General features: G+C 55.0%; 1 protein-coding gene across 1 annotated transcript in view; it reads left to right on the forward strand.

The window, feature by feature from the left end:
• The first annotated feature begins 7,198 nt into the window (after nt 1-7,198).
• Nucleotides 7,199-27,685, forward strand: part of AJAP1 (adherens junctions associated protein 1) — a 131,929-nt gene continuing 111,442 nt past the window's right edge. The window contains 1 exon segment of the mRNA XM_032262218.1: nt 7,199-7,387. Within this exon segment, the coding sequence (XP_032118109.1) occupies nt 7,359-7,387 (29 nt within the window). The 5' untranslated portion in view covers nt 7,199-7,358.

Genomic DNA, 27,685 nt, shown 5'->3' on the forward strand with positions numbered 1-27,685 from the left:
GGTCATTGTAGTAGTAATCATGGTGATGGTGGTGATAGTGATGGTGACGGTGGTGGTGATGATGGTGGTGGTGGTGATGGTTGTGGTGATGGTGGTGGTGATCATGGTGATGATGGTGGTGGTGATGATCGTGGTGATGGTGGTGGTGGTGATGGTGGTGATGGTGGTGGTGGTGGTGATGGTGGTGGTGGTGGTGGTGGTGGTGGTGGTGGTGGTGGTGGTGATGGTGGTGGTGGTGGTGGTGGTGGTGGTGGTGATGATGGTGGTGGTGGTGATGGTGGTGGTGATGGTGGTGGTGATGGTGGTGGTGGCGATGGTGGTGGTGGTGGTGATGATGGTGGTGGTGATGGTGGTGGTGATGGTGGTGGTGGTGATGGTCATGGTGGTGATCATGGTGATGGTGGTGATGGTGGTGGTGGTGATCATGGTGATGGTGGTGATGGTGGTGGTGATGATGCTGGTGGCACTTGTGGTGGTGGTGCTGGTGGGGGTGGTGATGATGAGGGAGAGGGTGGTGATGATGGAGATGGCAGTGATTGTGATGATTTCTTATTGGTGCATAATAATTGTACATATTTTGAAGGTATGCGTGATATTTTGATTCATGTATACAACATATAATGATCGAATCAGGGTAATTGGGATATTCATTCCCTTAACTAGTTATCTTTTCTTCATGTTGGAAATTTTCCAATGCTTTTCTTCTGGCTTTTAAAAAATATACAATAATTATAGTTGACTATACTCACCCTACTTTACTATCAAATACTAGAACTTATTCCTTGTAATCACGCCTATTAACCAACCCCTCGAGGACTTTTATTGAGCGATCACAGCTCTCCCCTCTAGACAGAAGCACAGCCCTGAAAGATGTGTTATCTCACCATCTTGGAATGAGAGGTGAACCCATCACTACCGCAGCCCGATGTCATTTACAAGCCCCGCCTCTGGGTCCTCCTCATGGATCAAGGATCTATGTTGAGCTTTGGAGGCAGAAGAAGGGACGCAAACTCAGCATGCTTCACGGAAAACATGTTTTCTCCTTTCTCACAAATTCTGATGGTATCAACTTCAGGGGCCTGAGGAAAACAAGATATAAATTATCTTCTTGAGTTGTGTGTGCCTGTGAGCGTAGACGACTGTGTGACTGTGCAGTGTTCCTGTCCTTCTGTGTGGGCTCTGTACTTTCTCATCCCCCACCCAACATCAGCCTGGCTCTGTGACTTCCTTCGCCAATGAAATGTGAGTAGATGTGACACACGCCCCTTCCTAGCAGAAGTCGCAAGGGATACAGCATGGTTCTGCCATGACTCCTTGCCCTGTGCCATGTGACTGGGATGTCCCAGGTAAGAGCGGCTCCTTCAGGTTGGGTCACAGGATGAAGACAGCATGGAGCAGGACAGATGCCAGTTATTGGGGTTTGTGGGCATGAACAAGAAATCCACCTTTGTTGAGTTAAGCCAACTCTGGGAGTTGTTTCTTGATGCAATAAAATCTAGTGTGAGCTGGCTGATGTGGTTTAGGAATTGATTTGGAAGAGGCATCAGTGCCCCAGGCTCAAAGCCAGTGTCCAGCTTTGCCACTTCTGCATGGAGCTGATGGACTCCAAACCCCAATCAGCTGCTCCCAGGTCAGACCTCTGGCTCCACCTGCATACCTGTCATCCATTTCAGGAGCGCCTCTTCCCAGGCCATCATTGTTCCCAAGGACCCTCACCCACTAGTACTTTCTTTGCCCCCTTAGGGCTCAGTCAACATGACGAGTGCAGCTTTCATCCCTCTACTCAGGGCTCAGTCAACAAGATGAGCACAAGATTTCACCTCCCGTACTGAGGGCTGTTAACAAGATGAGTGCATACTCTCACCTCCCTTACTTAGGGCTCAGTCAACAAGATGAGGACACATGCACAGTTCTCCTACTAGTGGAACTGGGCCTTCAGGGCCAGTGAGAAGCTCATTCGGCATCTCTCTGTGTCATGTGAAGCCACGTGCATGACTCTTTCATGTCCCCAATTCCCCACTTCCCTTAAATCCAAACTGTGTATCTCAAGTCTCATCCTGAGGATGCTGTGATGTTCTGCATTTCCCCCACGCTCCCTCTGTCCATGGCCAGCATCCTCTATAAAATAAGGAATAAAGGGGCTATTTCCTGAGTCTCTTTCTAAGTTAGTCAGAGGGTCCCGGTTCTTCCTCTTACTCCTCCGGCCACTGTGGCTGTCCCCTCTGGCTGCCCCGCAGTAGAGACACCCCTTCTGTCACTCCCCTATACACCTGCAGCACAAGCTGGACTTCCCTGGAGGTTTTCTACAAGGGACAGAGCTGCAACACAGGCTAGAAACCTGAGATTCTTGTCCCAGTCACAGCTATGAGAAAGCAGGAGGGCTGCACCGGTCACCTCGGCCCCCTGGCCCTCCGCTTTGGGGCTTCCCTGGTGTGTATAGCCCCACTCTTGGACCCCCTCTTCTGCCTAATTTCCCACCCCAAATCTTTCAAACCCAGCAATGCCAGGGACTGCTTTCAAACCCTGTCGCTTTACTTTGTAATGCAAATCAACCTGCTTCCTCTTAGTCCCTCCCGTCTAAATAGAAGAGGCAAGCCTATCAACACAGAGCATGTATAAAAGCCTTGAGATGAGAGTTTTTCTCCATCCTGGGTCAGATCGGGTTCTTTGGCGGCCTGTTTCCATCGGCACTAGGAGGCTATCGCTTCTCAGAGCAAGCCCAGGAATCCCCTCTTCCTCTCTCTGATGCAAGAGTTACTTTAACAGGCAGTTCTGACCTGGCGTTTTCTCTCGCCGGCCGGTCCTGGGCTGCAGGATGACAGTCCTGTGAGTCATTTGATGGTAGGAGTGCAGCTTCTTGCAGCCCACCTCTGCCCCGAGGCTTGATCTCTGCCCTGCACTCAGCCGGGTCGCGTCGTGCAGCTGTGTGCAGCCTCACCCAGGAAGCTACTCAAGTGCCAGGGGGAGGAAACCCCAAATCCGCAGCACCTAGCCTCCGTGAGAAGGAATAGTGACTGCATCACCCACTTATCCCTGACAGCTGGGAGCTTCTGCGTGCAGGTTTTATTGGGTGAGGGGAGCCAGGGAGACAGGAGAGTCGGGGAAGAGACTCCTGTGAATGCTTTCAAGAAACTTATAATAATTGTAATCAGCATTTTCCGTTCCATTTAAAATCACAAACTTAGCTACTTAATCAAATGTCATGGTTAAGACACATTTACCTCCTTGGGAGCAAAATGAACAATGGCAGCTCAATTTGGCTTCGGATGGGTTTTAAAAATAGTCAAGTCTGTGAAGGCCATTAGGTAAATGGCCTCAGAGAGCTTCAAAGAGGACCTCCTGCGGGGGTCTGCTGACTCCTTTGTTGGGAATACAGGGGAGGGGACTAGGTGAGGAGACCACAGCTTCCCCAGGGTTTCAGGGTGTGGACTTCCCCTTGGGGAGGAGGGGTCAGAATTAGCAGGGTGACCGGAAGGGATGACCACAGCATGGACATCTGAACAGCTCCCTTTTGTATCTGCGGAAGCTGGGAGGCGTGCGTGCGTGCGTGCGTGCGTGTTGTGTGTGTGTGTGCTGGGTGGGAGTGACGTACACAGTTTCCTGTCCCCAAGGGAAGAAAACTGAACCCGTCAGAAATATAAGTGCCATCAAAGTGTAAGAAACCAGGGCCATAAATGGTGAAACACAAGTTACTATTTCATTGTTTCACAGTACGTTCAATGATTTTGTCATTTAAATAATAATAATAGGCGGACTGCTCTTTTTGGAGAGAGGTCCACGTGAGTTACCCTAGAGAAAAAGGGAACCAGTGTACCCCGGTTCTAAATCACAGTTTTGAGCCTGGATGAGGGCAGAGGGCACCCGCCCTACCCACAGACTGGAGGCCTCACTCACCAGGGGCATCGGCTGTGGTCTTCAGGCTCTGGCGTCCCCTGGAGCCTTCCGCAGGGCCTGTTTCCATCTCGGTTTGCAGAAAACACTTCCTTCTACTATTTTCTTTGCCCAGAGAGTCCCAGGGTACTTGGATAGAATTCAACGGGCCTTTCAACTCGGACGGGGAAAACTGGCATCTTTATTTAACCCTAACCGAAACTTGGCGTTTCTGTTTATTATAAATGAAGGTGGCAGAACATGCCTGTGACCGTCAAACAGAGGCCGTGGGAGCATTTTCGTATCACATGGCCGCGGTGCAGGTACCTCAGACTGTTGTTATTGCTGCATATCTGGGCACGGAAAGGAAGGCAATTTAGGATCTGTCAGTTGCTTGCTAAGTGTATCAATGAAAAACATACACGGCTACATCAGAAATGTGTTTTTATTCCTCTTTTGATCATGCATTTGCATGGGATTGGTTTCCTAATAATCCTGGGCTTTTTCATCTGTGCACTTAGAAGGCATTCTGAGAGACGTCAGCAGGTGTCCACAAGCAGCCCAGGGGGTTCCTGGTGCCCACGAGGTCGGATCCGGAGCCCCTCCCCGCCCTGGCTCCACGTCCGTCCGCGAAGCGGCCTCCTCCAGGCCCCTCCGGTTGCAGGAAGGGCCTCCCGGGTGCAGCACCGCCACCTCGTCCCGCCAGGTGGCAGCAGTGCCAGCGCCTCCCTCCCCGCTGGCCGCCCTGGGCCCCATCGGCTCCAGGACCTCCCTGTCTCCTGGGCCTCTTAATGGGACCTGCTCCCTCACACCCCTCAGGGAGACGCTCTAGGGGACAATGACCCCCGAGCGGCCCGGCAGGGAAAGTGCTGACTCACCCTGCTGCCTCTCTGGTCCGCACACCGGCTCACAGATCACCATAGCCACACTGTGTGTGAGGCCTTCTCATGGAGCTCTGCAAACACTTCCCCCAGGAGTGGGACCCATCTTACAGAAGAAGAGACCGAGGGTCAGAGAGGCCAGACAACCAACTCGGCCGGGATCCTGAGTTAGCAAGCGCTGGCCCCTGGTCTACGGGCGTCAAGACTGGCTGTCCTGCCACCACACCACCCTGCCTCTGGCCCTCTCCCGGGAGTCTTGGTGGGGAACCACTGCCAACCTCCTGCCTGGGCAGAGTCCAGTCCTGTTCCTGGCTCCTCAAGGCTGTTGGCAAGGATCCTGGAGGTCTCGGGGGTGAAAGGGCTGCCTGGGAGACTGAGCCCCAAGCCACGGTCTTCCTGGGAGACTTCGTCCTAAGCCATGGTCCTCCTGGGAGACTGAGCTCCAAGCCATAGTCCTCCTGGGAGACTGAGCCCCAGCCATGGTCTTCCTGGGAGATTGCACCCCAAGTCATGGTCTTCCTGGGAGACTGTACCCCAGCCATAGTCCCCCTGGGAGACTGCGTCCCAGCCAGGGTCCTCCTGGCTCTGCCCCTTCACCTCCTCACTGGCTGCCCCTCCCAGAGAGGCCTCACCTGTGAGTGCTCCCCTTCCACCCCCACTGCTTTCGCATGGCCTGGGGAGATTCCAGAGCTGACCTGGGTCAAGCCCCTGCACAGAGGGCGGAGCAGAGGCTCGGCTTGGTGTTCCCTGCCCGCCCCTTGCACCTTCTTTTCCCGGTGAAGGGTGGCACCAGCGTCCTTTCCAAGGCCCCTTTTCTACACTGCCCTCAGCCTGCAGAGGATTAAAAAGCAGGGCTCTGTCGTGGCTTCTCAAGGCGTCAGGGGTCTGCGGAGGATTCCGCCCCATGTCGCTTCTCAGTCAAGTGTCTGTCCTCCTTTAAGTGCCCCACCCCCCGACTTTGGATTTTTTGGAAATACAGTCTAACCAGGTAGGCACAGAGGAGTCTTGGCCTGGGAGGGAACAGGGAAACGCCGGTGGAGAGTCTGGGAGGCCCAGGTTCCCTGGAACTTTCCAGTGACTCCTCTGGAGCCAGGGCCTGGCCAGGCAGCAGCTGCGCGGGGCGAGGAGGGACCGTGGGGTAATAGGGGCGTAGGGCCGGGCTGGGTTAGGGGCAGAAGCGTTGAAGCTCTGATCGGGAACGCGGTGACTTCATCCACGCGGGAGCCGGCGCAGCGAGCAGAGAGTCCCTTGTAGGGGACCCTCGGACAGACGCTCCCGCGCAGCCCTCGTGGCGCAGCTCCGCCCTGGGAAACTTTTCGCGCAGCCCCCGTTCCATGCGTCCCCACCCAGTCCTTCCTCGGGGCCGCCCCCTCCCCAAAGTAGCTCTCCCGGTCCACTGGGCGCTCCCGTAACCGGGTCGGAACCTCGGACTGCCTCGCATGCCATACGGTTACCCTGGCAACACCATCCGGCGGCGCTCGGCGGTCCAATCGGAGCCTGCGGCCTCTCTGGAGCCTTTCACAAGGTGGGGACTGGGACGCGACCGGGGATGGGGAAAGGGGCGGAAGGAGCCCCCGCCTGCGCAATCGCCCCCGCCGGGGACAGCCCCTTCCTCCCCCCTCGGCGACCCGGCCACCGGGAGGTGGGGGCGGCGAGCAGGAGCCGGGGCCGGGCCGGGAACTCGGGCTCCCGTTCGAGGGGCGGGGAAGGCGGGTGGTGACGTGAGCCGGGCCGGGCGGGCGGAGTTGGGACCAGCTCCGGGAGGCGGGGGCGAGCGCTCCGAGAAGCAGACGCGAGGAGGGAGGCGGCCAAGCAGCGCGGGCGGCTCTGCGGCGGGCGCGGTGGGCGCGGGCGGCGGGGCCCCGGGATCCCCGCGCGCCTCCTCCGCGCGGCGCCGCCGCCGCGCGTCCCCACGCCCCGCGCTCCACGGCGCCCTCGCCCCGCGCGCCTCCCGTGCCCGCCTCCTGCCAGCCTCCGGGCCGCGGTCGTCTGCAGAGCGAGCGCCCAGACGGAGCCCCCGGGCAACTTGAGTGGCACCAATCGGCGGCGGAGCCCCCGACAGAGCCCCCCGACCCGGCGGCGCGCAGAGAGGACCCGCGTCCGCCCGCCCCGCGTCGCCCCAGACCCTAAGCAGCGCCGCCCCATCGGCGCGGAGCTCCGGCTGGAGGCAAGAGCCGCGCGCCGGGAGACACGCACCGTGCGCGGCAACGCCGCCAGCCTCTCTCCTCGCCGCCCCGGAGGGCGAAGCCGCTGCTCCCCGGCCCCTCGCTGCGCGGCGACAGCGCCGGAACGCGCCCCGCCTCGCCGCCGCCTTCGCTGTGTCGCACGCGGAGGGGGCCGCGAGCCCCGCGCCGGGTCCGGAGGATGTGCGCCCCCGCGGGCCGCCCCGCCTGAGCCATGCGCCCCAACGGCGGCGGCGCGCCGGCCGGCATGGAGCCCCGCGCGGCCGCGCTCTGACTCGCTGTGCGCCCCGCGGCCGGCGGGCGGCGGGAGGCGGCGGACAGAGAGCCGGAGACCGGCGCCGCGGGACGGAAGCGAGCGGGCGCGGGCGCCGCGCAGATGGCCCGGGCGAGCCTGGTCTGAGGCCCCGCTCGCCGAAACGTGACCATGTGGATTCAACAGCTTTTAGGACTCAGGTGAGCGGCCGGGCCAGCGCAGGGTGTGTGCGGGCGCGTGGGTGCCGGGCTGGGCGGAAGCCGCGCTTCGGTCTATGTTGCAAATCAAGGGACCCCTCTTCGCTTCCCGAAAGCGGGCAACGGGGTGCACCGGGAGCCGGGTAGGGGCACCCGCCAGGAGCCCGGAGCGTGGGGCGCTGCGGCCCCTCGGGGAGCGGTCGGGTCTCCAAGGCTCTGCGCGTCCGGGGTCCGGGCAGCTGTGCCCACCCCAGCAACCCGGGCAGTGGGGCCGGCCGGGCGCGCCCGCAGCTCCAGGCGCCAGCAGCGCAGTGTCCTGGCCGGCTGCCCCGGCGCGCCTCCTCCCCGGGGTCCGGGGCGAGGCGCGGGCCGCTGGGCGCGGCGGGCGCGGGAGCCGGGGGCCGGGGCTGCCGGGGAAAGCTAAAGCTCCGGGCTCCCAGCGAGAGCTTCGCAGGCGGAGTTGGAGGAAAGCAAAACCCAGCAGCCACTCCGCCCACCCTTCTCCTTTCTCAGGGCCCCAAGGCTGAGCAGGGGCCTCCCAGGCTCCCAGCTGCCCACCCAGCTGTTTGCAGGTGACCCCCAGGCCCGACGGGCGCTCACAGCTCGCGGGCAGCTGGGGCCAGAGAGCTGGGGCTCTTGGGGCGTGCGGGCGGCCACCCTCCTCCAAACACACACGCACACACGCCCGCCGGCGCGCCCGGGGCTCCTCTGTGTCTGGGACTCCAGGCCCAGATGGAACAGGGGGTTCGAGTCTAGAGCCCTTGATGGGGGAGTCCAAAAAGACCCTTCTCCGCAAACTTTGCCAGCCCGCGGGGGTTCTCGGGCTTCTTCAGCTTCTGCCTGGGGCGGCCCGGGGCCCACCGGAGCGCGGCTGTCCTTTTTTGCCGGGCAGGCTGCCTCTGAACCCTCGCCCTCCTGCTGGGGCAGCCACAGAGCTCGTGCATTTGGGTCCCGGGTTGGAACCGAGAGCGGGGAGGACGTAGGTGGAGGCGGAGAGCAGCGTGCGGTTCTCGAGTTTGTCCGCTGGGATGCACTGCGCTCCCGCGTTGGGGACGAAAAGGCCAGCAGTTGTTAGAGCCGGCTGCTGGAGCCGCCCCCACCCTGGGATAAAGCTGCGGGGGGAGTGAGGCGAAGGGAGGGAGGATCTAGTGCGTGTCCTGATTTTAAGAAATCGGAAGGGGACGGGGACGCCAAGTGTTTTCTAGTGACCCTTGATTTATGAGCCAGAGGTGAATACGGTGTAACCCAACTAGTGAACGTGGTCAGATATTATTAGCATCCCTTCTCACAGTGGCCGATCTTGCTGTGGGCTTCAGAGGTTCATCACGGAGCCGATTGTGTGGGGTGTTGGATGCTGGCCGGGCCTGAATCCATAAGTGTGTTTGAGCTAGGTAAGGTTTAGGCTTGGACCATTCCAGGATGTCGGCGAAATGGAGCGAGGAGGACAGCTTTGCAGTGACCCTGATCTAGGTGCCTTGCAGGCCTGCCGTCCCTGCTCTGCCCCGGACTGTCCCAGGTCTCAGCAAGACCTCCAAGGCCTTGTGAAGGACCAGACGGGTCCCCACCTTGGCCAGCGGCAGGTTCAGCTCCGACCTGCTTCTTGAGCTGCCATCTGCCAGTTCATTCCTGATCGCAACTTATTTGAACATTTTTTTAATTGCTAAGTTACTAGATTAAAAGATGAGTACATTTTGATAAATGGAGAGGAAAGCAAATATCTTGAAAGAAACCTCTCTTTTGGTTTAAAATTTACTAAAACAGTTCCTCTAAAGCGTCCTCGAGCCAGGTCTTGGGCTTTTGCTTTAGGAAATAGTCCTGTTGGTGTTTTTGAAGTCTGACCTTTGTTTTCCCCCCTGGATGTTACCACAGGAGATTTTCTGTAAGTGTGCCTTTAAGGACCAGCTGTCACCTATTTGGGATCCTGATGGGAGAGCTGGGTCTTGTTACTGCTACTGCTGCCTCCTGGCCTGAGAAGGAGGCCTGTCCCAGAGGGTCTGTGCGGTTTTGTATCACAATGGGCACCTGGGGACTTGGAACCAAAGGGTTGCCAGCTCCAGGTCTGGAAATGCATATTTTTCTTTCAAGACAGCCCTCCACCTTTGCTTGCAAGCCACTCCACAGCTCCCCAGGTGATCACTGGGTGTCCTGCTGCCAAGCTCGGAGCCTGTTAGTACAGGTAGACTGTGAGCCTCCAGCTGGGGTGGCAGAAGGCCTGGCTTGCTCCAGCATAGGAGAGCTGCAGTGGAACTCGCTGGACGGGGGGCGCCGGGGAGTGGGGTGTGGGCTTTCTTAGCTCTGGCCCTGGAGACGAAGTCTAGGCTTGGTTATTTACTGCTGCGTTGGAACTGAGCTGTTTGTGGAGCTTTTTTTTCCCCCAAGAGGGAGAAGCAGATTGAGACTTACTGAGCTGCTTTTGTGTCTTTTGCGGTGGTATTTCGTAGTTGTAGCAAAGCTCCAAAGATACTTTCCATCAGCTCAGAGAAAGGGAGCTGTGGACGAAGACCCAGTGGTTTGACAAGCCCTGCCAGTGCTCGCCCCTGGAGGGGGTATGCATTCAGCCGGCAGCGCAGAGCTCACCCGTGTGGGGGGACGCACTCAGCCAGCAGCCCAGAGTTTGGAGTTGGCTTCCCGGTTGTGAGTCGCTTCTGAGGATGCAGATCTCAGATACTGTCGCTTGCTGGGGGGCTCTGAGCACCCACCCAAGACGTTTTCTGGGTTGTGCTCAGTACTGTGATCCCTAGGAGAGTGCCACGAGCCCATTCTCAGCCCACGTCCCTGCGGCCATCCTGTCTGTTCTCCTGCTCTGAGGTTCCGTGGCCCCTTTTGTTTGAGAGGCCCTGGCTATGTGTGATGACATAATTCACGGTTCCCCAAGCCCTATCGGTGAGCGCTGTGCCATGTCTGGGCCTCATGGCAGGGATCCATTGGCTTGGCTGTCACCATCCTCGCGGCAGAGTCCCCCAGCAGCTGGGGCCATGCAGCCCAGCCACAAACATTGCGCTCCTGGTGAAACCTGGCTCGCACTGATTTCCAGCTGCTGCTGCTAAATTGATTGCAACTGGAATCCATCTAGTGTCAGTGGCTGTGACCCCTCGTGGACCATAATGCTTGACTAAATTGCAAATTCAGGAGGCAGTTCAAACCTTTGGGCAATGTCAGTACATACCCACCTTCACGCTTACCCCCACCTTGGGGATCCACTGTCCAAGCTGGTGGCAGACTCCTCACAGTCTGTCCCTGTTTTATTTACTTTGATCACCTGCTTCCTTTTCTGTCGTGCATTAGAGAGAGCAGCAGGGCAACGCAGTTCAGGAACGGAGACAGCCCAGGCCTGCCGGGACAGCTGTCTGTGGGTCCCCGGAGGCAGAGCAGCCCGCTGCCCCAAGGCATGCACCTGCATCTTCCTAGTGGGGGTCGCTGGAGGAGCTTCTGGACCCCAACCCAGCTTTCCCTTCCCCAGCCCCAGTTCCTCCGACTCACACACAAAGAGGGTGTTTGGTAGCTGGGGCCCTGCGTGCTCCTGGGTTCTGCACTTTCCTGAGCTTTTTGTGGGAAAGCCACAGGGTACCCGGAGCATGACCCTGGGTTACAGTGAAGTAGGTAAACACAAAGCCCCAACAGGACTGCAAACTGAGCCTTCCAGAGCCCAGGGGCTCCTCTCTGGGGTTATGTAAGAGTCATCTGTTTTAAATATGTAGTTGCCAAGTTTCCTTCAAAGGGTTACAAGTCAGTAGAGACCAAACTGAAGTAAAGATTAGCTTGGGAAGCCAAATATATCCTTGATCTAGATTTTACGTTTGAAGTCTGGCTTGAGAGGGTTTCTCCTGCCTGATGCCAATCAGACACAAGGAGGAGACAGGAGCAGGGGCTTTCTGGGGCTACAGCAGCAAATGTCGTTCGGCGACTCCATTCTTTCTTCCTCTGAGACCCCTTCCAAGAATTCAAAGGGGCTGGTGAGTCATGAGGCCTCGGAGTGGGGAGTGGTGGTAGTTACATAATTCAGATTAACTCTCAGTTAATCTGCCTTGAATAGAGAGTCACAGTGGATGGTGTCCATGCCAGACCTCCAGGGGCCCTCAGGGGTGTCCCCGAGTACATCCACCTGGCAGCTGGGATAAGATTAGGCTCCAGGAGGAGAGGGGGAGACTGGCTGCTCCTGGGTCAATCCCACAAGGTAACTTACTATATGAGGAATTCATAGTGTTGAAATTGACGTAGGAGGTGGGATTCGACTCTGGAGGCTCAGACTCTGGATCAAATTGAGGACTAGCTAAAATGGGGACAGGGTGGCAGCACCTTTCTGTAAGACATGCCCACCAGGGTGCCATGTCAGTTTACCATCACCAGGGCAGCACCCAGGAGTTACTGCCCTTTCCATGGCGATGACCCAGACTTACTACCCATTCCCTAGAAATGTCTTCATAAACCACCCCTTAATCTGCATGGAATTAAAAGTAGGTATAAATACCAACTGCAAAAGTGCCCCGAGCTCAGCGCACTGCCTATGGGGTACCCCTGCTCTGCAGGGGCAGTCACGGAGCTGTCACATTGCTGGACCAGTAACACCACCAGAGCTGTAACACCTCCTCAGTAAAGCTGATTTCTTCCACCACTGGCTTGCCCTTGAATTGTTTTCTGGGCAAAGCCAAGAGCCCTCATGGTCTGAGCCCCACTTTGGGGCATGCCTGCCTGGTGTCAAAATGACAAAATTATAGCTGTGGCCCAATACTCACACTAATACTCTATGTTAGTAGTTGCCAGGGTCAAAGAAGGGGTAAAAAGCAGAAGGGAAGAGGGTGTGTTTAGGAAAGGGCAGCATCAGGTGTCCTTGTTGTGATGGAAATGCTCTCTATCTTGACAATATCCCTGCCAGTATCCTGTGACATTATTGCACTGTCATTTTACAACTGTTACCACTGGGGGAAGCTGGGTGAGGGGTACACAGGATGTCTCTGTATTATGTCTTACAAAGCCTGTGATTCCACAGTTAAAATAAAAGGTTTCATTAAGAGAAACAAACTAACATTCTCTACTAATCTGTCAGAAATTAGTGCCTAACTGATCTGACTGGCAAGCATGTGCGCAGGTGTGTGTTTGTGAGTATTTGGCTTTTTTAGGGGTCATTTATTTAACAGCAGTCAAAGGTGATGTGGAATTGGGAAAAGGGGTAAAAAAAACTGCTTAGCAAAACCTGCTCCGTCGTGTCTCTGCCACATATTTTAACGAAGAATTCAGCAGCATATGAACGTGTGGTGTTGCTAATGTTATGAGATCCATCATCGGTGACTGTAATCAATGACTTTGTGCATAATTATTGGATAAGAAGATCTGTCCAGATCTTTACGTAAATCAGGTCAGCTCTGAAAATAGGGCAGCTCTTTGGGGTCAGCCCCACTTTCCCACCCTGGCTTACAGGCTTCAGGACCATGCTCTGAGGGTTTTAAGTCAAACACAGGAACAGGTGGATTCCTGTTTCTACAGCCGGAAAACGTGCACAGCAAGCTTGAGAAGGCAGACATTGGCTTGTGGCTTTGCTGCCATCACCTCATTTGGGGCTTTATGAGAGAAGAACTGGGGTGACGGGGGTGCTCTGTCAGGGCTTGTTGAATGAAACTGGGGGATACACTAGGAAGCTGTTTCTTGGATTTGGCTGTGAACTTCTGAGGTCTCATGACCCACACCTGATAGGTGCTGGAGCTCACGCTGTCATACTGCTAGGCCTTTTCCTAACCCAGGCTTCGTGCTAAGTGCTCCAACTGTGCTAAAACATCCAGCCATTCTGCACCATCTCACTCCGCCCTCATGATCCTCATGGTGGCCCTGCAAGGCAGGTATTGTTGCTCCCACGTTTCACACAGGTGGAAACTGGAGCACAGAGAGGTTAGGTAGTTGACTCAAGGTCACACAGCTAGCGCATGGGAGAGGTGGGATTTGAACCCAGGCTTCCAGGACTTGAGGTCCATTCATGCTCCTTATGCTAACCCCTGTGGCTTTCCTGTCTGATCAAAAATCTGCTCCTTACTCCCTTTATTAAGTTACAGATTGCCCTTTTGGGAAACACAAAACAAAATTTTAAAACAACAACAACAAAAAATAAAACAAGAAGGACCCAGCTGCTGTGATGCCGAGTCAGCACCTTATGGATTTAGCCTTGTGTTCAGCTGACTCTGAAATCACAAGTCTCTCTGGCACCCATGATTTTAAGTAAAAGGTTTATGGTCAAATGACAAATTATTTTGCAGCAAAGAATTAATGAAATGTCATGGGGAGATGAAAACCTATCTGTGACACAGATACTGCTATTCAGTCTCTTTAATAATTAAAAATAAATATGTCACCAAATCGAAGGAGGCCTCTATTCAGAGCTTCCTTAAAATTAAAAACTGTGGAAATCAGTGAATGATCACATTGAGAAAGTTGGGTTTAGCATAAGAAGTCTGGGTAAAAGGAATTGCCCTTTATGTATATATATTTGTATGTGTGTGTACTCGCATTGCAACTTACATGCAATGAAATTTAAGGATTTAAGGTATACGGTTCGTTGATTCTTAGGAAGTTTGCTGACTTGCACAGTTATTGCGGTGGTCCAGTTTCAGCGCGGTCACCCCACCCCTGATAAGGTCCCTTTTGCTGTTTCTAGCAGCCCCCATTCCTACCTCCAGCCTTTGACGACCACTCCTCTGATATGGCCTCGATCGGTGAGCCCGTCCGCGCTATTCCTGTAAAGGGACTCATGCGGCGTGTGGTCCTGAGTGTCTGGTTTCTTCAGCGCCATGTCCCTGAGGTGTGTCTACACAGTGGCTCGCTACTTCATTCCTTTCTCGTTCCTGAACGGTGTCCTGGTTTGTGGACACCCCACCGTTTGCTTGCCCATCCATCTGTGGATGCGCTGTTGGGCTGTCTGTGTCCTGGGGCTGGGGGACAGCGCTGCTGTGGACTTCGTGTGTGGGTCTCCATGTGGACGTTGTTTTCATTTCTCTTGCCTTCACTTTATAACCACGGATGTAAACGCTCACGGGGCCGCAAGAAGCCCCTTACGTGTCTTTAGATGGATGGAAAATGGGCTGGGCCAGGCGTCCACAGTCCAGCTCTGGAGCGAGATTGGCTCCCTTTTGTTCTAAAGAGAACTCTCTACACATAAGCCATTGCTGATTTGAACATGTCTCATTCAACAAACATTTATTGTGTGTTGAGTGCATTCTGCTACGGGACGTGTTCTGGTGAGGTAGAGGGGAGAACAGCCTTTCCCGCTCTGCCCTGGTATAAGGGGGAACATTCTGACTCATCAGAAGGACTCCTGTCTGCTCAGATGCCTGGAGGTGGAGGGGAGAGGATCCGTGGTCTCCTAAAGGACCCAAACTTTGCCTACTCCCCTGCATGTGGAGAGTGTGGGCTTTGGGGGGCTTCCAGGGAATATAAGGGAGGCAGCTGTGCTTCCTTCCCGGGGGGGCACAATGGGGGCAATGTGGGGAAACCGTTCTCATGGAGCATCATCTAGTGAGGGCTGAAGGGCGTCATTTTGTTTTTATTTTATTTATTTAAATTTGTTATTATACTTCGAATAGATTGGGTCTTGCTGTGTTGCCCAGGCTGGCCTCGAAGGCCTGAACTAAAGCAGCCATCTCGCCTCAGCCTCCCAGAGCGCTGGCATGACAGGCATGGCCTCCGCACCGAGCCAGGCATCATTTTTGATGGACAATGCAGTGCCAGGGTCATGGGCACAGGACAGAGCTGTGGAAAGCACCCCAGAAAGCACTGGTCTCGGTGGGCGTTAGACGCTGCCGCTCACGGAATGTGCAGCTGTCCTCAGGCAGGCCTCGTAGATTCCAGGAATTCCGTGACGGGGATGGTTCGGCACCAGCCGTAGACTTGGAAGAACTCGATTGCATAAAAGGCAGAAATGCAGAGAACATTTACCACCCTGGGGTAAATGACGACAAACCTGTCGTGCCCAGGCGCCCAATTTCAGGCTGCAGGTGGGAGGAGGGTGGGCCCCTGGAGGAGTTCCTGGCGTCCCTCTTGGGCCAGCCCCATGAGTGTGGATGAGGCTGTCAGCCCAGCTGGCCCCAGGGGGTCTTTGTGGTCAGCTGCCAAGTTGTGTGTCAGCAGCAGAGACTCCCCAGAGGCAGGGGTGGCGAAATGGTCTCAACCCCGGTAACCAGTGTGGACTCTCCGGCAGTTGCTTCCTCGAGCTCTGTGTAGAAAAGGATTCTGAGTTCTGGGGATTTAGAGAGAGAAAGTGCCACACCTGCATGGGGCATGGGACGGAAGAATGGTGGCCCAAGTGCTGCAGGCCTGCCTTTGCAGGAGGCCCCAGAGCAGGGCGTGTTCACGGTCACAGGCTGCGCTGAGGCCTGTGTACCAATCACGAGCAGTTGTGTGGCACTTACTGCATACCAGGCACTGTTCTGTGCCCGTGCGGTGTCTTAACCCATTCCTGCATTCCTGCGATAGAAGCACCGTAAGGCTCCCCATTTTTCAGAGAAGGCACGGAGAAGCTGCATGACTTTCCCCAGGCCACACAGCAAGTACACAGCAGAGCCCGCCCGCAGGCCCAGGCGCTCCGCTCCAGCATCTGGCCTCTGAACCGTTACATCCTGTTCTTCCTAGTCTAGAAGAGCACATTGGATTGGGTGTATTTAAGGAATACAGCATCCACCAGGCTGGGGCAGGCAGCCAAGTATGGATTTGAGCCCAGCATCCAGTGACAATTTCCTTGCTGCCTGGCACCACACAGAACACACATGGGTCTCCACGGGGCGGAGGTGAAAAGGGTGCGTCTGGAGCGTCGGGTTCTGAGCCTGGTGGAGAGGACAATGTTGGCACAGAGCCACTGTGACGGCCACAGCCTGTCCAGGCGGTCGGGCCCAAGGGTCAGGCCTGCTTGGGCTGCAGCAGTGACCACTTCCTACCAGCTGGTCCCCACCATTGGCTGGGGTCCTCTGGTCACGCCCTTCTGCTGGGGGTGTGTCCAAAGCATCATCTGTTTTTTTTTTTTTAAAGATGGGGTTTCACCATAATGGCCAGGCTGGTCTTGAACTTCTGAACTCAGGTGATCCACCCACCTCAGCCTCCATCTTTACACGGGTGAAGAAAGAGTGGCCCCGGGAGAAAGCTGGCGGTTTTGGAGATGGGACAGGTCCGGGTCACCCCTGCTTCCATTTCCTGGGCCGCCCTTTGGCAGCATCTGCGTGGCTCTGATTTGCCTCTACTTGGAGCATCTGAGTAACTCAGCGCCTCTACCCAGAGCATCTGAATGACTCGATGACAGAGTCCCGTAGCCACCCTACCGGGCTGACTGCAGCCCTGATCGGAAGTCAGCATCCCACTGTGGATTCAATTTCCCGAATTGTTGCAAAGAGCCATCTTAGGCAAGGGTAAAGAAATCACCCACGGATGGCCGCTGGTAGACTTGCTAGGCATGCAGCTACTATATATATTTGCAAAGATTCAGTTACTAGGCAGGGTCATCATATTCTGTTAGCCAGGAACCTTTCCAAACCGCGATGCCAGCCTTTATGGCAGACGCCCCCGCCCCAGGCCCAGCTGCGGACTCTGCTCTGTGGCTTAGGAAGGCGTGTGGGAAAAGGAGGAAACTGTCCCAGCGAGAGCCGGTTTTCGGTCGACGCCCCCTCCCCCCTCTTTTTTGTCGAGAGAAAATTCAAGACTGTACCCAGATGCTGAGAAAAGCTGAGCTTCCTGCTGAGGGACACGGTGGCTTTCAGTAGGCAAGGATGCTTTAGGGAGCCAATTATGCGAGACGAGAGTAAGCATGTTTATTTTTATGACACCGCATTTCAAAATCCCAGAAAATGTTGACGGAATGGCCCCGTTAGGCGCCGGGTCTCCTGGATGCGGTGGCATTGCGCCGCACAGGCTTCCGGGGGCATTTTGGGGACTCTTGATGAAGCCCTGGCACCGGGCTAATTTACTGCCCGTTACTGCCCTGGAGGGCCTCTTTGAGCACTCACAGCTCCAGGTTCCTCCTTCCTTCAGCATTTTTCGGGCTCATTTGATTCTCTGCACAGAAGCCTGATGCTCTGGGAAGACCTGAGCCGCCATGCTCACTCCACCAGCATCTGTGTCTCAGGTTCTTGCCCCGACGGCCCCTGGGGAGCTCAGGGCTGGGGTTTTGTGGCACCAGCCATGCAGGCCGTCCTCCAAGGGTCCGCTGGCCCCGGGTGAGAGTCGGGCAGCATGACAGGTGGGACAGCCACCGAGGTTTGTCCTGGGACAGGCTGTTTGTGGGCCTGACATCCAGGCACATTCGTGCAGCAGACACGGATGAGTGCCCGCCGCATGCTGGGTGCTGTGCTGGGCACAGGGATGAAAAGACCCATCTCCTGGTCCTACAGGAGCTCCAAGAAGGGGAGAGAACAGGAGCAAATGGAATTTCGGGAGCCAAGAGGAAGAAGCAGATGGGGAAGGCTTCCTGGAGGGAGCAGCCTTTGACCCCATTCTCAGAGGACGAGAGGCAGGAAGCTCATTGGGCCTGAGGAGAAAGGGACAGCCAGGCAGAGGAACAGGGTGGCTGCCGTCCGCTGAGCACCGGTGGTGGGTGTGCTGCGCAGATGGGGATGTGGAGGCACACTGCGGTGAAATAACCCACTGAGGCTCCTCCGGCCCACCCAGGAGGAGGGCGGGGCAGGTGTATTTGGGTCAGCCCGTGGAGTCCGCTCCGTGAAGCTGGAGAGGAAGGCGTGTGGGGCTGGGGGTGGGGTGGGGGCAGTGCTGAAGTGGGGAGACTAAGCCCAGTGGGCCCCAGGACTCCTGCTTCCATCCCGGGGGCTGGGAGCCATCCAGGGTCCCAGGGAAAGTATCACGCTCTCTGCCGGTGTGTGTTCAAGTGGAGAGAGAATGACAGACCCTGGGGAGTGAGGGGTGTGTAGTGGGGCCCATGAATCACGGGAGGGGCGCAGAGAGAGGCCCGTGAATCATGGGGGGTGGCGCAGAGAGGGGCCCGTGAATCACGGGAGGGGAGCAGAGAGGGGCCCGTGAACCATGGGAGCTGCCGGGGATGGAGCTTCTGTGTCCTGGTGGTGCAGCTCGGTTTTGTGGAAGGAGAGCCACGGGGTGGGTGGAGGGAGCGAGAGGCAGCCCTCTGGGGCTGTGGTCTTAGGGGAGTCCCGGAGGACTCCCTAGGCAGGGAAGATAGCTTGTCCTTGCCCAGGGAAACAGGACTGTGGTCAGTTGATGTGACTCCCCGGCTCTTTCACTCAGAATTACTCTGAGGAAAAATGCCAGCCAAGACCACATGGGCACAAAGGTGCGGTGGGCCCTGACCTCAGATTTCCTTTCCTGGGTCTCTTGCTGCTTCTCCACCCTTTGAGCCCCACCCTGCCACCTGCCCCTCCATGGGGACCTCCTCACCTCACCAGCGGTCCCCAACCTTTTTGGCACCAGGGGCCAGCTGCATGGAAGACAGTTTTCCAGGGACGGAGTGGGTAGATGGTCTCTGGATGAAGCTGTTCCGCCTCAGATCATCAGGCATTAGATTCTCAGGAGTGCACAGCTGAGCTCCCTCCATGCAACAGGGTTGGTGCTCCTGTAAGAATCCAGTCCCACTGCTGACAACAGGAGGCGGAGCTCAGGCCGTCATGCTGGCTTGCCCACAGCCCACCTCTTACTGTGCGGCCTGGATCCTAACAGATACTGGTACTGGTCCATGGCCCAGGAGTTGGGGATCCCTTGCTTGGAGAAGCGAGCCCCTAGTCAGGTGGTGCTCTGGGTAGAGTCATTGTCCGACCCATCCTGTGGGTCTGAATTTTGGGAAGAGTCCCTGAGACACAAGTTCATGAGCCCACAGCACTGAGTGAACACGGAGGTGTCAAGTGGGAAGGGGAACACATTTGGGGAAGTTGGATTCCTCCCCAAAGAATGCCATTAGGGTAAGACCAGGTATAGTGGCTCATACCTGTAATCCCACCACTTTGGGAGGCAGAGGCAGGTGGATCTCCTGAGGTCAGGAGTTTGAGACCAGCCTGGCCAACATGGTGAAAACCCATCTTTACTAAAAATATAAAAATTAGCTGGGTGTGGTGGTGGGCTCCTGTAATCCCAGGTAGTCCGAGACTGAGGCAGGAGAAGTGCTTGAACTCGGGAGGCAGAGGTTGTGGTGAGCTGAGATCACACCACTGCACTGAAGCCTGGGCAACAGAGTAAGACTCCATCTCAAAAAGAAAAAAAAGTGCCATTAGGGTGGCAACTTTCAATCCTGTGTAGTTGAAAGCTAAAAACGTTCTCCTTAAAGTAGCTTAGGGAGCAGTGCCGTGTGTGTGTGTGTGTGTGTGTGTGTGTGTGTGTGTGTGTGTGGTGTGTGTCTGTATGTTGTGTGGGTGTAGGCATGAGGCATCGGTGGACTTGAAAATGCCCAAGTCAGTAATATATGTATGCCCTTTTCCTTCATCAGCTGACAAGCGGTTAAAAAATATAATTATCAAAATCTTTCAACAGACCTTCAAGGTCAGGATATATTATTAACCTTATTTCACAGATGGGTAAACTGAGTCATTGCACAGGAGTAAGCAATTTTTCTAAGATCATACAAAGTCAGCAAAGTGGTGCCTAAGGACTCCAAGAGGAACATGCCCCTAACTCAGGCTCTAGTGGCTCAGTCCTGGGATGGGGATTCCTGGGGAGCGTGGGGGCTCGTCCATCCCTGGTTCCACAGGTCGTGCATGTCCTGGAGCCGGGGCTCCCTGCCTGGGAGACCGGGCACATCCAGGGCTAACGTCCACGGTGTGGAACCTTCACTGGCTAGGCTTTCTTGTTGGACTCTGCCTGCCTTTTATTTTCCCTCCCTTATTTTCAGTGAGAGACTGAAGTCCTTGACAACTCCTTACGCAGGAATTCTAGTGTTTCCAGTGAGTCACAAGTAGGTAGAATTTACATCAGTTGACACAGGGCATATTTGAATTTTACAGGATGTAGTCAGAGTCAGTCAATGAGAAGGGCCTAGACTCAGCCAATATTTTTTAGCTTGCTTTTAAAATTGAAGTGAAATTTACATAGCATAAAATTAGCTATTTTAAAGTGTAAACTTCAGTGACATTTAGTGTATTCACAATGTTGTGCAACCATCACCACTCTTTAGTTCGAAGACCTTTTCATCACCCTAAAAGGATGTCTCTCAGCTGTCACTCTCCATGCCCCTGGCAACCACTTACCTACTTCCTGTCTCTGTGGTTTGGCATGTTTTGGACCTTTTACATAAACAGGATCATACAGTGTATTAGTCTGTTCTCATACGGCTACAAAGGAATGCCTGAGACCGGGTAATTTTTAAAGGAAAGAGGTTTAATTGACTCACAGTTCCATATGGCTTGGGAGGCCTCAGGAAACTCACAGTCGTGGCAGAAGGCAAAGGAGAAGTGAGCACCTTCTTCACTGAGCAGCGGGGTAGCGTGCATGCAGGCAGAGGAAATGCCAGACGCTTGTAAAACCATCAGACCTCATGAGACTCGCTCATCGCAAGAACAGCATGGGGGAAACTGCTCCCGTGATCCCATTACCTCCACCTGGTCCCACCCTTGACATGTGGGGATGACAATTCAAGGTGAGATTTGGGTGGGGACACAGCCAAGCCACATCATACAACATGTCACCTTTTGCGTCTGGCGTCTTCCCCTTAGCATGAGGTTTTCGAGTTCACCCACACTGTGGCATGTGTCAGTGCTTCCCTTCTTCCTGGGTTGACTTCTCTGCCACAGTATGGATAACTGTGTGTTGTTTGCCCATTCATCCACTGATGGACATTTGGGTTACTTCTGCCTTACATTGCTGCCGTGAACATGCAAGCACAGGTGTCTGCCTCAGTCCCTGTTTTTGATCCTGTGGGAAACATACCTACGTGCTTCTTGAACATGCGCTCTATCCACAGTTGCCTGGTTAGGGCACTGCAGCAGCACTTGTGTGATCTTGGGAAGTTCCCATGGTTTTTCTGAGCCTCAGTTTTCACATCTGAAGGATGGGGATATCAGAGGCCTGCACAGGGCTGGGAGGATGGTGACTCCCTGCCACCACGGGTGGCTGCCCAGCGACAGAGCCAATGCAGGCCCCTTCCGTTTCTCCTCCTAGATTTCAGACAGGCCTCACTATGCCCGTGCACCTTGGTCCCAGCGCTGGGCCTGAAGCAGCTGGCCTGACTTTACTCCTCACACACCCCCAGGGAGGAGGCTCGGGTGAGAAGCATCGCTTTTTATCAGCTCTGCACTAAAGAGGGATTATGAGCCATTTTGGGAGTGGATTAAAGCAATTGCCCCTGGGACGAATCTTATTCTTGGTGCCTTTTCCCTTCCCTTCTTCCTGGACCTCAGAGCTGAGCCATGTGATCTACTGAAAAATACCTAAGCCGATGTTGATCCTTTTAGTATGACACCAGCCCTGACCCACAGTAACGAGGAACTTGTGACCCACCTGTGTACGGTGAACCGGGCGCTTCCGTGGTGATGACCTGGCTTCTGAGCCTGTCACTCTTCATTGGAAGCAGCATTCTTGCTGGCACGGAAGCATGCTGCCCAGGCTGCTGCTGGCTCCCTGGAAACAGCCTGGTTCCCCTGCTCCAGTGCCCAGGTTGTCCAGCCGTGATAAGGCAGGTCTCATCGCCCAGCCTCACTGGTCTCCAGGAAACTGGTCTCCAGTTTCCTATCCCAAGAACTCACTGGGCATCCTGTTCAGGAAAGTGTGTGAAAGTAAGCAAATTAAGTGCAACACAGTTTTCCAGAGTGTTCCAGAATGTTCTTCCCTTTCCCTTCTGGAGGAGAGGGAACAGAGCAAATGACAACAGACATTTCTGTTCTGGAAGTGTGCAAAACCAAAGTCTTCCATCACTGTGATGCACCCGAGATGACAGTGCCGGGCTGTGCCTGGGCTCCATGTTCATGACTACAGCCCGTCTATCATGCAAGTCACTTGAGCTGATATCCTGTGTCTCATTTCTCCACAAAGGTGATGGTAATAGGCACACATGTTGGCCTGTTAGAGTCTGCACCACAGGCTAGGCGTGGGGGCTCACGCCTGTAGTCCCAGCACTTTGGGAGGCCGCGGTGGGCAGATCACCTGAGGCCAGGAGTTCGAGACCAGCCTGGCCAACATGGTGAAACCCCATCTCTACTAAAAATGCAAAAATTAGCCTGGCATGGTGGCGGGTGCTTGCAATCTCAGCTACTGGGGAGGCTGAGGCAGGATAATTGTTTGAACCTGGGAGGCAGAGGTTGCAATGAGCTGAGATTGCGCCAGTGCATTCCAGCCCGGGCAACAGAGTGAGACTCCATCTCAAAAAAAAAAAAGTCTGCATCACACTTCTGGTTGTGTTTGTTTCCATTGTCCTTTACAACAATGGGTCAAGTTGGATTTTTTTATTTTATAGAAGAAACTGATGTCCAAAGTACCATAAAAGTGTAAATATGGTCATAGTATCAACATTCTGATAACAGTTTTTGTAACAATAAGAATGGCAGCTGGTTGTCAGGAGGACATGATGCTGTGACAGGTACACTGCGTCCATCACCTCCCTTAGTCCCCAGCCCACCTAGAGGCCAGGGCATGTGGTCTTTCCATCTCAAAGTTCTACAGCCACAGGCCCCGGATTGCTTGGTTTTCCTGAGCACTACCAGGAGGAAATGCAGCACCAGGAGGAGACACATCACCAGGAGGAGACGGAGCACCAGGAGGAGACGCATCACCAGGAGGAGACGCAGCACCAGGAGGAGACGGAGCACCAGGAGGAGACGCACCACCAGGAGGAGACGCACCACCAGGAGGAGATGCACCCAGCAGGAGAAGATGCACCCAGCAGGAGGAGACGCATCACCAGGAGGAGACGCATCACCAGGAGGAGACACACCCACCAGGAGGAGACGCATCCCCAGGAGGAGACGCATCACCAGGAGGAGACGCATCACCAGGAGGAAATGCACCCACCAGGAGGAAACGCATCACCAGGAGGAAACGCACCACCAGGAGGAAACACACCACCAGGGGGAAATGCACTACCAGGGGGAAACGCACCCACCAGTAGGAAGTGCATCACCAGGAGGAAGTGCACTACCAGGAGGAAATGCACCCCAGGAGGAAATGCACCCCAGGAGGAAATGCACCTACCAGGAGGAAATGTATCACCAGGAGGAAATGCACCGCCAGGAGGAAACGCAGCACCAGGAGGAAGTGTATCACCAGGAGGAAATGCACCCACCAGGAGGAAATGCATCACCAGGAGGAAGTGTATCACCAGGAGGAAATGCACCCACCAGGAGGAAATGCATCACCAGGAGGAAATGTATCACCAGGAGGAAATGCACCCACCAGGAGGAAACGCATCACCAGGAGGAAACGCATCGCCAGGAGGAAATGCATCGCCAGGAGGAAATGCATCGCCAGGAGGAAATGCACCCACCAGGAGGAAATGCACCGCCAGGAGGAAATGCACCACCAGGAGGAAATGCACCCACCAGGAGGAAATGCACCCACCAGGAGGAAATGCACCGCCAGGAGGAAACGCACCGCCAGGAGGAAATGCATTGCCAGGAGGAAATGCGGCACCAGCTGTGGTAATTCTTCCCCAAATAGCTCTTGCAGTACTGTGACTGCCATATCCCCATTCATCAAACGATGCGGGCATGGTGACTGGAAACCTCATTAGCCCTGCTTCTAATCTGAAAGATACCAGCCCATTATTTTTCCTGCTTTTGTAAATCCAGAGACTGAGCTAAATGGAAACCCTGGGTAACCAGAAAATGTAATTAATGTCAATAAGACACTTCACGAGGAAGCTGGTCAGAGCCTGCCTTTAATGTCGTGATTAGCCAGAGACCTGTCGTGCAGGTGCCCCGCTGCTCTCAGGCGCTACAGTAGGAGCAGATTTTCAAAAAGAAGAGCTGCGAGGCCCGCTGTTCTCCTCATCTCACGGGGCCCTGCAGACCGTCACCCACCATCCCGGGGCTCCTGGCAGCCTGGGTGCAGTCGCTCTTGAGACTCACGGAGCTGCTTGTGAATCATGTCGTACTGCGCAAGTGTAAAGTGAGGAGCCTGGCGCCTCCCCGGGGTGTGTGTTATTATCTGCGATTGTTGTGAAGTGCTCGAGGTTGGCCTGGGAGGAAGGAGTGGTCGGGGGTCACTTGGGCCCTGTGGAGCTGGACTTTATTGCCACCAAATGTCACTGAAGTGATTGGACCCCAAATCACTGCACCATGAAGGAGCTCCAAGCATATCAGACAGAAATGAAACCCCCATGCCGCCGGGAGCCCTGCAGGGCCACGGTCATGAGTACGGAGCCAGACACGCCGGGTGCGTAAACCCTGGGTGCATTACAGCGATGGAAGACTGTCTTGCATACGCTTTGCCCACATGACATGGGGATATTTCCTATTTCTTTTTAAGAGCCTGTGTTTTGCTTCTAGCTAGATGGGAAAGTTCTCAGCCTGGAGATCCCAGGACCACACTGTCTGGCATAACGACCTCAGGAGGCCCCAGCCAGCTGTTTCCTGTGGACCAGAACCCCAGGTAGAAGCCGTCCATTGCACACCTGAGCTCTCTGCAAAGTCACTTCCAGGGGATGGGGCTGCGTCCGCCTGGTGCTCTACCACCACCCTCCCGGCGTGTCCACGCCTTATGAGTGAGAAGGTAGAATCCCAGGCACATTCCACCCCTGTCCCCAGAGCTGTGAGCAGGATGTGAGACCGCACCCCTTAATACATAACCCCACACAGCAAAAGGGACTTGGCAGAGATAGTGAAGATTTGGACTCCGTTGACCCTACCATAGGGAGATCATCCTCCGTTATTCCCAGTGGGACCAGTGTCATCCCAGGAGTCCTTGGGTGCAGAGGTGGAAGAGGAGATAGAGGTGTGGCCAGGAGGGTGAGGTGGTGGCCCGAGGCCGGAGAGACCTGAAACGGAAGAAGGACCAACATGGTCTCTTGCTGGCTTGAAGATGGAGGAGGGCCTCTGGTCAACGAGGTGGGACCTCTGTCCTACAGCCACCAGCGACTGGATTCTGCTGACAATCTGGAGGAGCCTGGAAACAGATTCTTGCCCAAGTTCTCCAGAAGGAGACACAGCCCGCCCCCCCGATGTCTTGATGTCCGCCCAGTGCGATGACCCTGAGCAGAGAACTGTGAGCCCATAGGTGGGGCTGGGGGTGTTTACACGGCGGTGTTTGTGGCAGAGCTCACTAATTATGTGGCAAGAGCTAACTAATTCAGTAGGTAGTTACGTAAGCACACAGGATGCATGTATGAGGTGCCCCGACGGACCTGTGTTCTTACGCTTTCTCATCCCCTCTTCCCTTCCCGTCCCCTCCCCAGCCCTTCATCCCTCTTTCTCTGTTCTCTTTCTGTCTGTCTTCTAACAAGAGCTCATGCTTGTTTCCAGAACTAGTGCTGGGACAATTGTGAACAGGTGAGGTGTGGACAGGCCTTCTACCCAGTGCCACTAAAACTCTGCAGGCCACCTGACCCAGTGGGGGCTGCCCCCGCTCAGCTCCAGCATGAGAGCCTCCACTCACTCACTCCTTCCTGCACTTTGTATCTGGAGGTGTGGAGGAGCCAGGGGTCATGAGACTGCTTGTGTACTGGGGCTGTGGACACGGACACTGCCAGGCACCCGTCCCAGGGCTTGCCCTGGCCTTGAGTCTCTGGAATTGGCCAGTTAGGTGTGAGTCCTGGCTCTGGCTCGGTCAATGAATAAATGAATTCATCATCAGAATTTCACACGTGACTCTTGTCCTCTGACCAACGCTCATGGGCTCTGGAGAGACTTTACTCCTGAGTCAGGAGTGAGATCAGGGTCTCCATTAAATGAGCTGAACCTCATTACTCCAGATAAAATAAAACAGGATGCTTGGTTCTGTTGTAATTTCAGACAAGGCATTTTAGTATAAGTATATTCCAAGTTTTGCATGAGATAGGCTTATCCCCCCACCAAAAAAAAAAAAATGAGGGGGAACAAAAATGATTGTTTTTCTCAAATACAAATGTTACTGAGCATTCTGTATTTTTATTTGTTAAAGCCAGCCACCCGGTTCCCAGATACTGCAAATCAGCCAAGAAGGCAGGCCCGTGGGCAGGAGATGGCCCTGGAGAGGAGGCCTCAGTGAGCTCTAGTTAAGGTTTAGTAGCTGCTCTGTAGGTCAGGGCTTGGCCCACCACAATCTGTGGCTGCCTAACTTTGTAAATAAAGTTTTATTGGCATCACAGCCCATGACCACCTGACTTTGTAAATAAAGTTTTATTGGTACCATGGCCCTCGGCTGCCAGACTTTGTCAACAAAGTTTTATTGGCACCATGGCCCTCGGCTGCTGGACTTTGTCAACAAAGTTTTATTGGCACCATGGCCCTTGGCTGCCTGACTTTGCAAATAAAATTTTAGTGACACAGTGGCATGCCCATTCATTTTCATAAGGACAGAGTTGAGTGGCTGTGACAGAAAACAGCCTGCAAACCCTAAAACATTTTCCTTCTGGGCCTTTTCAGACAAAGGTCAATGACCCCTGCTTTAGGTTCAGAGGTCAGTGCAGAAGCAGACGTAGAGGGGGTGGAGTGAAAGATAAAGTTAGACGTGAGGGCGCTTTCACATTAGGAGGTCTCTGAGCCCCAGCAGCCAGGTGGGCACCAGGAGGGGCTGGCCAGGCCTTCAGGTGTGGCTGGTGCTGTAGCTCTCAGCCTCTGGTCTTGGGGCCTCCGTCTCCCGGGCTCTGGTTCAGTGGGAGGCTCTCAGAGCTCCAGCTCTCGGATGTATCGGTCAGGGCCCGGCGTGGCAGAGTGAGCAGGCAGCGTTCTGCTCTGCCTCCTTGTCTCGTGTTTTGGATCTCTGGCAGAAAGTTCCATGCAAACGAAAGCCTTGCTTCATCTGCACGCGCCTATTTCTGTCTTGTTGCCTGCCTCTGCTCTTCCTTTTTGACATTCAGCGTTTTCAAACAGAGATTCTGCACAGGGCGTGAGTCACGTTGCCATGTGGCCGTGGAGGAATCGTCTCAGGCGCTGGCTGCACCGCTGCCCTGCAGGCTTGAGAATGCTGCCCCTTTGCCATGAAGCCCGGGGTCGGGGTGGGTAGCGGTCAGAGCCATCAGGGCTGGAGGGAGGTGGGGGGGAAATGAGCAAAACCCATGTCTTCCTCTCCTCCCCGGGCCAGTAACTGGAGTGGGCTTGTGTGAAGATCGAGGGAGTAGTCTTCAGGACCACCGCCATGTCTGAGGCCAGCTACAGCATTTGGGGGTCCCAGGACCACTCCCACTTCTGACCCCAACTGCAGTGTTTGAGGGTCCCCAGGACCACCTTCGGCTGCAGTAATTCACTAGAAGGAGTT

This window comes from Sapajus apella, unplaced genomic scaffold (assembly GCF_009761245.1).
Source record: "Sapajus apella isolate SASKATOON/1434 unplaced genomic scaffold, GSC_monkey_1.0 scaffold127, whole genome shotgun sequence".
NCBI classification, from domain to species: domain Eukaryota; kingdom Metazoa; phylum Chordata; class Mammalia; order Primates; family Cebidae; genus Sapajus; species Sapajus apella.